We start from the raw sequence: 10,536 nt of genomic DNA, 5'->3' as shown, positions 1-10,536 counted from the left end.
CAGCCGTGGGCAGGGAACCTCCTCAATGAGCCACATTGTCGCGCGCGAGGGCCGCGGCGCGAGCTGCTGGGGGCCGCTCCCGCTTCGAACCCGCTCCGGCCACCGGGCACCGCGCCGGGCACCGCACCGGGCACCGCGCCGGGAACGCGCCGGGCACCGCCAACACAGCGCGCCGGGCACCGGGCACACACATCGCGCACCCGCCGGGCACACATCGGGCACCGCGAGCACAGCACGCCGGGCACGCGCAGGGCACCCACCACCGCGGGCACCCAACCTCACTGGGTACCCACCGCCCCGGGCACCCGCCGAGCCATGATCGCCTCCCACCTCCTCGCGTACTTCTTCACCGAGCTCAACCATGACCAGGCGCAGAAGGTGAGGGGAACCCGGCAAGAGGGACAAAGGGGCTGAGCCGGGGAAATATGGGTGAGGGGAGAAGGGGGAAAAGTAAAAAGGAGAAAGAGAGGAAAAGGGGGAAAGAAGTGTTAAAGGAGGAAAGAAGAAAAAGGAGAAAGTAAAAGAAAGAAAAAGAGGAAAAAAATTAAAAAAGAAAAAGAAAAAAGGGGAAAGGGGAAAAAAGAAGGGAAAAAGGAGAAAAAAGTTAAAAAAGGAGGAAAGGAAAAAGGGGGAAAGGAAAAAGAAAAGAAGGGAGAAAGTAAAAGGAAAAGATTGTAAAAGGAGAAAAAGAGAGGGAGAAAAGTAAAAAGAAAGAAAAAAGGCAAAAAAGAGGGAGAGGAAAAAAGGAAAGGGGAAGAAGGAGAAAAAGGAAAAAAAAAAAAAAAGTGAAAAAGAAAAAAGGAGGGGGGAAAAAAGGGAAAGAAGTTAAAACAGGAGCAAAAAGGAGAGAAAAGAACGGGACCCCGCCGGGGAGCCGGGAACCTCGGGTCAGGCCGGGCGGGCTCCGGGCGGGCTCCGGGCGGCCCCGCTCTCCGCTCCGTGCCGTACGTGCCGCGGCGGCGGCGGCGGCGGCGGCGGCTGCGGGACCCCGCGGGCCGGGCGCCCCCCGCGGGCCGGCGGCGCGGAGCAGGAGCAGCAGCAGGAGGAGGAAAGGGGGTGTGTGTGTGGAGTGTCTCCGTTCCCCGGGCCCCGCGCCCCGGGCCACCCCCGCAGCACGTGTCGCCGCTTCCTGCCGCCGGCTCCGAGCATCCCCGGGGCCGGGACCTGCGGCCCCTCGGCGGGACCCTCCCTGCCCCGGGGTGAGAAGGCGACGTCCCTGCCGGGAGCGGAGTCCTGGGGCCGGGGGGAGTTGCTCCGAGCTGGATGTCAAAGGCAGCCCCTCGGGTTTCCCTTCCCCCGGCTGTGCCCCCCTAGGCTGTGCCCCCTCCCGCGTTCTGCACTTTGCAAACGCGTTCCTGCTGCCCCCTCCCCTGATTTATGGCTCCCAGAGCCTGTTCCCGGACTGCAACTCCCAGTCGCAGCATCCGGCTGGGATTCGCGTTTGTCACTCGAAATTCCAGAGTTAAGGCACTGGGGACACGCGAGTGGCTCTGCTCTTTGTGTGGCCGGGACAGCGCTTGGGCTCCCGGCAGCCTTCAAGGATTCCTGGAAAAAAAATTCCTGGCTGCGAGATGCTGCGGGAAGGCTCAGGCTCTGCCCCAGCTCCCCGCCAGCCTTCAGGGCATCTGAGGATACACCAGAGAGGGGTTTGGCTGCTGAGGTCGTGTGGCAGGACCTGTTTGTGGGGTTCCAGCTCCTAGGTGTTGCAGGGGGTCAGGATTTGGGGGGGAGGAGGGGGTGAAAAACCTCAGATTTCTAAGTGCAGGAGCCCTGACTCGCTCCATCAGATAACGATGGAGAAACCAAGCTGGCCATGCTGGCCCTTTACCCTTGTTAAAGGGGAAGTAAAACCGGAGAGAGCATCAAGAAAAAAAACCCAAGACCCCCCAAGCCCAACAGACCCAAGGGCCTGGACCCAAAGCAAGCCCTGGCCACAGCTTCTGCCTCCGCTGGCCACGTCCCGGCGTTGTGCAACAGCCGGAGCCACGGGAAGGGGTTGTGTAACCCGACGGCAGAAATAGGCCAGCGGCTCGGCCCCGCCGCTGCCTCCCGGCCTCTCCAGTTCCTTATCAGGAGCTAGCTGCAAATAATGGAGAAGGAAGGGTTTAGGGTGAGGTGTTTGGCTTCACTCCCCACCGTGACAAGGGGATGTGAAACCTCGAGGGGCATCTGCTCAGCCCTCTTGGCTCCGAGGATGGAGGTCGCTGAGATGTTGGGGAGGGAAAAATATCCAGGAGCTGTCAGGGGGGGCTCCTGGCTCTGCTGGCCAGGCCCTGAGCAGTCACCCCCATGCTGGGATTGCTCTGGGTGCTTTTCAGTCACAACTGAATCTCCCTGGGGAGGCCAAGGTGGGATCAGTGCAGGCTCCGATGGGGGCATGGAGCTTGGCTTGGCATCAGGGATTGGTCAGGGGTTGGGGGGGAAGGAAGCCACAGCTCCAAGCTGGATGCTCAGCTGCGTAAATTATTCCTGGCTTGCTGCTCTTCCCAGGAAAGTGCGAGCAAGTCCTCAGCACAGGGAGGTGGAAGGGCTGGAATTCTTGGAAAGCTGAGATTTAATTTGTTATCTGACTCAGAGAGGCTTCACCTGCACTTTGAGGACATTTGGGAAAGGCTTTTGGCTGGCAGCCTGGCAGGTGTCCGAGTCATGGATGGGGCAGGGAAGAGGCTCAGGGGTGGGAAGGAAGAAACTTCACCATCTGCTGGGGGCTGTGTCCATATTGAAGCCTTGAAAATCACCCCCAAACCCAGGATTTTTCCTCCTGTTCTGGACCTGGAACAGCTTTCCCAGCTCTGCTGCCCACCCCAGGGGGACTGTCCCCTCCCTCCCCAAACTCCTGCTGCCCACCCCAGGGGGGCTGTCACCTCCCTCCACAAACTCCTGCTGTGAACCCCAGGGGAGCTGTCACCTCCCTCCCCAAACTCCTGCTGCCCGCCCCAGGGGGGCTATCACCTCCCTCCCCAAACTCCTGCTGCGCACCCGAGGGGAGTTGTCCCCTCCCTCCCCAAACTGCTGCCTACCCGAGGGGGGTTGTCACCTCCCTCCCCAAACTCCTGCTGTGCACCCTAGGGGTGCTGTCCCCTCCCCAAACTCCTGCTGCGCACCCCAGGGGTGCCGTCCCCTCCCCGAACGCCTGCTGCCCACCCCGGGGGGCTGTCACCTCCCTCCACAAACTCACTCTTTCTGTCTGCCCCAGGGGTGCTGTCACCTCTGTCCCGACTCCTGCCCGGCCGGCGGGGGGCTGCGGCTCTGCCTTATCTGGCTCGCGAGGGATTGTGCAAACTTTAATTAACTTCGGCAGCGTCCTCTGGGAGCCCGGCTGGGGAGCTGGCCCTGGAGGAGCCACGTTGCCGTCGGATGTGCCGGCTCACGCCGCGCTTCCTGCTCCCCGACCCTCGGCCTCGTCGTGCGACGGGAGCCGGGTGAGCCGAGGAACCAGGCTGGTAGCTCCTGCCCATCCCTCCTTCCAAAGAAGGAAGAAGCAGGGAGGGAGTTCACTGTCCCGTTCCCAGGCAGGGGCAGGTTTTCCTCTGCCTTTATTTTCCCTGTGCCAGGGGAAAGGAGGGGTTGGGGGGGGGGGGGGGGGGGGTGTTGATTTCAGGCAGCAGATTCCTCCCTGGCTGCCTCTTGCAGGCTCTTGGGTGGCTGTGGGAAGAATTCCTGACTGCGAATTCCTGGAAAACAACGTAACAGCCTCTCTTAGGCCTGCCAAGGGCAACAGCTGGCTGTGCCCATCCTTCAGGAGCCATCCTGCATCCCCCTCGCTCCTTGGCTTCTCCCCAGCGCCGCCCCGCAGAGCCTAGGCAGGGCTCAGCCTCAGTTTCCCCAGCCACTGTGGGGTGCTCTGAGCACCTCGGCAGTGGTGAAGTTCTTCCATGCAGCATCCGAGGGGGATCCTTGGGACGTTTTGGGGTTAAAATGGGAGGGAAAGGATGCGTGGGCCGGCAGGGCCTGGGGGAGCTGCGAGAGCTTGATGTGTGTGACCCCTGGGCTGGCACCCAGGAGGCTTTCCCAGTGTCTCTGGGCTGTGAGAGGGGTTGGGGAGCAGCAGGGTCAGCCGAGGACGGGGCCCGCGGATGCTCTGCAGTGTGATTTCTACACTGTGGGTGCCCAGTTCCACCTCCAGCATGGGGTTCAGCTGCTGTCCTGGGGCAGCGGAGGGGGTGGTGAGGATGGGGAGGAACCGGCCCAGCAAGAAACCTTCTGACTCACTCCGGCTGAGGATGACTCCGGGGCTGTGTCATCAGAGGCTTGGCTGCGGGCAGGGCACGTGGGGCTGCAGCGGGTGGTGCTGAGCCCTCGGTGTGGCTGCTGCCGGGGTCAGCGCTGGGGGAGGCTGGGTGCAGCCAAGCATCGGCACTGTGTCACCCAAGGTGGGGAGGGCTGGCGGAGGGGCCCAGCCGGTTCCCGCGGCTGAGTCAGCCGGGGCTGGGTAACGGCGACGCGGGGCTGGGGTGCTCGGTGCGTGGGGAGGGTCGGTGCTGCCGTGCCCTGCCCCAATCCGTTGATAAAAGCAGGGAAGTGTGTGCCAGGTTGTGGTGCTCAGCCAGGAAATTAAATCCTCTCTGTGCTGGAGACTTTCCTGGCTTCACCACACTGCCCTCAGTGACCCAGGACTGCTCCCTCTGCCTCAGTTTCCCCGATCCTACTGCTGACCTGGGCAGGGTGGGAGCATAGCCACCAGCTTGTCCTGCAGTAGCTGCTGGGTGCTGGTGCAGCATCTCCCTCTGAAAGGAGCAGGGAGAGAGGCGGAGTTGTGACAAACTTCAGTGCTTTTAAACAAAGAGTTAAAAACAGGGATAAGGGAGGGAAGGGATTTAAAGAGAAACTGATTCCAGGCAGAGGTTACCCTGGAGAGAGGGTTGGCTCAGCACCCTTGGGGGTTAGGAGTGCTCAAGCCCTCCTCCAACTTGAACACCTCTCTGCTGTTCCTCTCCACAACAAATATTTGCCTTTCTCTTGCCAAAAAGGAACAGAATCCAACCCAGAACCCAGGGATCCTGCCTCAGGGTTGTGCTTTTTCCCCCAAACACTGCTGGAATTCAGCATATCCTGCAGCAGGGAGATGCTGGAGGGTTGGGCATGGTGGCTCCTGGTCTGCTTGTCAGCAGACACGTGGGTTTGGGAACCCAGACTCCAGATGAGCAGCTTCCCTTTCCCAGATCTGGTATCAGTAACAGGAAAGGCAGCCAGGACATTGTAGGAGAGCAAAGTGCCCCAAGCCCTGCACCTCCCTGCCCCTTCCCCTGCCCTTTCCCTTTTCCTTCCTCTGCTCCTTCCCTTTCCCCTTCCCCTTCCCCTTTCCCTGCCCCTTCCCCTTCCCCTTCCCCTTCCCCTTTCCCTCCCCTTTCCCTTTCCCTTCCCTTTCCCCTTCCCCTGCCCCTACCCCTTCACCTATCCCTGCCCCTTCCCCTTCCTGTTTCCCTGCCCCTTCCCCTGCCCCTTCCCCTCCCCCTGGCCCTTTCTTTTCCTCTTCCTCTTCCCCTGCCCCTTCCCCTTCCTTTTCCCCTCCCCCTGCCCCTGCCCCTGCCCCTTCCCCTGCCCCTTCCCCTTCCTTTTCCCCTCCCCCTGCCCCTGCCCCTGGCCCTGCCTCACCGCCGTGAGCTGGGCAGGAAGCGGTGGCACAGTGCCGGAAGCCTCTCTCATGCTGTAATTTCCATTTCTGATGCCATCCTACCCCACGTGCCACTGAGCCATGGGAAAAAGGGCCCTCAGGACTGCAGTGGGGGACAGAGCATCCTTCAGCCTCCCTGCTTTGCACCACCCCCCGTGTGAGGTGGGATGGATCTGGCCGGGAGGGGCTTTCCACCCTTGCAAGTAGCTGTGCTGCAAACTTTGCATCTTGCAGACATGAGCTGAGGAATTCACAGCTTCACAGAATGGGTTGGGTTAGAAGGGACCTTAAAACTCATCCAGCTCCAAGCCCCTGCCATGGGCAGGGACACCTCCCACCAGCCCAGGCTGCTCAAGGCCTCATCCAGCCTGGCCCTGAACACCTCCAGGGAGGAGGCAGCCACAGCCTCCCTGGGCAACCTGTGCCAGGCTCTCCCCAGCATCATTGCAAAGAATTTTTTCTTCATCTCCAGTCTCAGTCTCCCTTCTCCAAGCTCAAAGCCATTGTGCCTCATCCTGGCACTCCCAGCCCTTGTCCCAAGTCCCTCCCCAGCTCTCCTGGAGCCCTTCAGGTACTGCAAGGCTGCTCTGAGGTCTCCCTGGAGCCTTCTCCTCTCCAGCCTGAACAGCCCCAACTCTCCCAGCCTGGCCCCACAGGGGAGGTTCTGCAGCCTCTGCTCATCTTGGTGGCCTCCTCTGGACCATTTCTCCCTTCTTGGATAGTGTCACTGAATGGGAAGAAGACCTTTGCAGGGTGATACATTTTCAGCACTGACCACATAGGTCTAGTCCTGATGGGAGGATGAAGAGAAGTCTTCAGGCATCATCCAGCTGTGGTGCTGGTGCTGGATCCATGAGTTCTTAGCTTCACAGAATGGATTGGGTTTGAAGGGACCTTAAAGCTCATCCAGCTCCAACCCCCTGCCATGGACAGGGACACCTCCCACCAGCCCAGCTTGCTCAGGGCCTCATCCAGCCTGGCCTTCAACACCTCCAGGAGGAGGCAGCCACAGCCTCCCTGGGCAGCCTGTGCCAGTGTCTCAGCAGTGTGTGGCTGTTGCTGCAAAGCCATCCTGGCTTTGGGGTGATTTGGAGCATGGCTCTGCATGGCACAACTCACCCAGCTTCCAGCTGGCAGCAAAAATTGGGCAACCTGAGGTTTCTTCAGCCTCGGGGTGGATGTGCCCTGACCTGTGGTGGCTTTGCAGCTGGCAAGGGCAACGCTGGGCACTTCCCCAGCACCCGGCAGCAGATGCTAGGTGTGAAAATTGGCTGGGCCTTGGAGCCAGCCCTGAGCTGGCAGCTGGGATCTGCCTGCATCAGGCTCCTTACCCCGGCAGCAGCTCCCTAGGTCCAGCTCTTGCTGTCAGTGTCCTGCCCTGGGTGCAGCCATCCTGGGCAGAGAGCACACCCAGCACCCCCAGCTGAAGTCTGCTCCTCCTGTGTTCAGTTTGTTGAGATTTCCTCAAGGAAACACTTTGATTGCTGGTGGAAGCTTTCCAGAATTTAAATTGCCCCAATCCAGTTCCTAACCCAACGACTTTCTTTCTGTGGAGCTGGCAATGATTTCAGAAAAGGATTAAACAGCCAAGAAGGTTGTTTGTCCTCAGGGACCCCCAGGCTGCAGGCTCATTCCTCTGGCCTGCCACAACTCTGCTAGGATTGGAGGTGTGCTTGGGTGCAGGGAGGGCTTCACTGGGACAATGACCCAGGCTGTGGAGCTGGGAGGCCTTGGCATGGAGGTGGCCTTGAGGTAGGGAAGCTTTGGCATGGAGGTGGGCATGGGGCTGGGAAGCCTTGGCATGGAGGTGGCTGTGAAGTAGGGAAGCCTTGGCATGGAGGTGGGCATGGGGCTGGGAAGCCTTGGCATGGAGGTGGCCTTGATGTGGGGAGGCTTTGGCACGGAGGTGGGCATGGGGCTGGGCGTCTTTGGCACAGAGGTGGCTGTGGCTTGGCATGGGGGTGAGGTGCACACCAAGGTGGTCTCTCTGGAGAAGGAGCTGAGCTGCTGCCAGAGCTGCCCTGCCCCAGCTGCCAAGCAGGACGCTGACTACGTGGGCAGGAGAAGATGATCCTGGGTTTAGAGAGCTTGGGGGATTAGAAGCAGGTCAGCAGGTTCCTCACACTGAGATTAGGCCTGCTGGGGAGGAGCGTGGGGGGCATGAGGGACGTGCTGCAGGGTGCCTGGAGGGGCAGGTGAAGCCTCCATGGTCCAGTGGTGCCAGTCCTGGGGAGGGGAGGTGAAGCCTCCATGGTTGAGTGGTGCCAGTCCCGGAGGGGGCAGGTGAAGCCTCCATGGTTGAGTGGTGCCAGTCTTGGGGAGGGGGCAGGTGAAGCCTCCATGGTCCAGTGGTGCCAGTCCTGGAGGGGGCAGGTGAAGCCTCCATGGTTGAGTGGTGCCAGTCCTGGAGGGGGCAGGTGAAGCCTCCATGGTCCTCCCCACGCTGGGGTTCTGGGTGCTGGAGGAGGTGCATACAGCACCCTCACTGCCTGGCACCCTGGGCAGGACTAACATCGATGCCTTCCTGATGCTTCCCAAGCATCTCCTGCAGGCTGAGGCCTTCCCTGGGCAGCATCTTGCCAGCCCGGAGCGAGAAGCAAGGAGGGTCAGGGTGGGGAGCAGAAGAGAGGCACCAGCACCTCCTGGTTCATGCCAGGGTGAAGCTCTGCCCTGGGCCCTGCTGCTGTGTACCTCACTGCTGGGATGGAGACACCTCCCTGGGACTCCCTTCCCATTCAGGGTGGTCTCACTGGGACCCCCTGACCCCCACAGGCTGCTGAAGGGCTCCAGTGAGGGAGGGTCTCACGGGGATGGGAGGCTGCTGGGTGGCAGAGCACCCAGGCTTGTCTCTAAGGATCACCAACACCCCTGGTCAGCTGCTGCAGAGGAGATGGGATCCAGGCTGAGGTCTTCCCTGTGCCAAGGGGCAGGTTGGTGGCTCCTGAGGTGCCCTGGGAGCAGGGTAAAGCTTGGCTGTGGCTCACATCTCAGCCATGGGGCTGGGCTCTGTGTCCTGGCTTGGTGGCATCAATCCACAGCCATCGGGGCAGCTCAGGGAGAAGTTTCCTACCCCGGGGCTGGGGTAGAGGTGAGCTTCAGGATGGAGCTGGAGAATGAGGAGAAAGGAGCTGGAGGTGACCTGGGGCAGCAGCTGCCATCCCTGTGCCTGTGACCTGGGCACATGGGTGGCAATTTCCAGCAAGGAAAAACAAACAGGAGGGGCAGGAGGGGAGTGTTTGAGTTCCTGCTGCATGGAGATAGGGAGGAGCTGGTAAATAGTGCTGGGAAAACTGGGAAAGCTCCTGGGTTCCTTCCACTGATCCTTCCCTCCAGCCTGCTGGGCTCCAGCTTGGGGTGGGGGCTTGCTCTCAGCTCCCAGTTAATGGGAAGGGGCTGGAGGCACCAAGGGTTTCTCCATCACTCCAGTGGGGATGTGGCTGCCAGGGAATAGAGCCCCAGCAGGGAGGGGATTCTGCCCCTCTGCTGTGCTCTGCTGAGACCCCCCCTGCAGTGCTGGGGCAGCTCTGGAGCCCTCAGCACAGACAGGGACCTGCTGGAGAGGGACCAGAGGAGGCCACAGCAATGCTGGCAGGGCTGGAAGGGCTCTGCTGGGAGGCCAGGCTGAGAGTTGGGGTTGTGCAGCCTGGAGAAGAGAAGGCTCCAGGGAGACCTTCTGGTGGCCTCTCAGTGCTTCAAGGGCTGAGCAGAAAGCTGGGGACAGAGCTTTGAGCAGGGCCTGATGGGACAGGCCAAGGGGGGATGGATTGGGCTCCAAGAGGCAGATTGAGAGTGGAGAGAAGGAGAAATGTTTGGCACTGAGGGTGGTGAGAGCCTGGCCCAGGCTGCCCAGAGAGGTGTGAGCTGCCCCAAGCCTGGCACCAGATCAGGTTGTTTGGGGCTGTGAGCAGCCTGCTCTGGCTGCTGGCTGCAGGGGTTGGAGTGGATGAGCTTTGAAGGTCACTTCAACCCCAACCAGCCTGGGGCTCCATGGAGCATCTCTCCTGGAGTGTCCCAACCATGCCCTCTCCATCTTCTCCACCTTCTAGGATTTGGCTTCCAAACCTCCAGCAGAGCAGGGAGGGGGAAGGACAGGCTTGGAGCACCCCAAGCCCTACCTGCAGGCAGCCAAACCCTGAGTGGAGCTGCCCTGCTCTGCCCAGCCCAGGGCACATCCAGGCTGGAGGTGACGCCGGGGCAGGTGGCCATGAGTCACCCCCCAAATGCCCATTTCCTACAGCCCCATGAACCCCCCCAGCCTGCTGGCTGCAGGGTGACCTCCTGGTACGTGCCTGCAGACAGGTGAGCTGCCAGGGTGGAGCTCCCCCCGGGCCGGCACGGGGCTGCCTGCTGCCCTTTAATTACTGCTAAGTGAAGTTAATTGAAAGAGGGCAGCGCGGGGGAGCTGGCAGCCAGGCCACGTCAGCCCTCCCCTGCCCCCTGCCAGCACAGGGTGCCAGGGATGGAGGGGGCAGGAAGGAGCTTCCCCAGGCCCTTCTGGGAAGGCTGAGAGGCTTCGGTGCAGTTTGTGGAAGGAGCCAGGAAGCTCCATAGCCTGGGCACAGGGAGCAGCGGGCACTGGGCTCCTGCCCTCGCTGGCCATGGCACCCACTTGTGTCACAGAGCTGGTGCCACAGAGCTGGTGCCATGCTGCTGGTGTCACAGTGCTGCTGCCACAGTGCTGGGGCCACACTGCTGGTGCCATGGTGCTGGGGCCGTGCTGCTGGTGTCATGATGCTGGTGCCATGCTGCTGGTGTCACAGAGCTGGTGCCATGCTGCTGGTGCCATGCTGCTTGTGCCACACTGCTGGTGCCACTCTGCCTTGTTTGCTGCAGAGCGCTGAGGGCTGAGGAGCTGCTGGCTCTGAAACCCTTTGCAGAGGTGATCTCAGCAGAGCTGAGTGTGCAGTAGGTTTGACCTGGGC

The 10,536-nt window shown here is 61.2% G+C and overlaps 1 protein-coding gene across 1 annotated transcript in view; it reads left to right on the top strand.

Annotated features, from left to right (window-relative positions):
- The first annotated feature begins 304 nt into the window (after positions 1–304).
- LOC128978686 (hexokinase-2) overlaps positions 305–10,536 on the top strand; it is a 39,175-nt gene continuing 28,943 nt past the window's right edge. Inside the window, exon 1 of the mRNA XM_054396638.1 lies at positions 305–378. Within this exon, the coding sequence (XP_054252613.1) occupies positions 316–378 (63 nt within the window). The 5' untranslated portion in view covers positions 305–315. The remainder of the gene's footprint in view (positions 379–10,536) is intronic.

Source organism: Indicator indicator, chromosome 38 (assembly GCF_027791375.1).
Source record: "Indicator indicator isolate 239-I01 chromosome 38, UM_Iind_1.1, whole genome shotgun sequence".
NCBI lineage: Eukaryota > Metazoa > Chordata > Aves > Piciformes > Indicatoridae > Indicator > Indicator indicator.
Note: the sequence above shows the minus strand (reverse complement) of the source record. Positions and strands in the feature narration are given on the sequence as shown.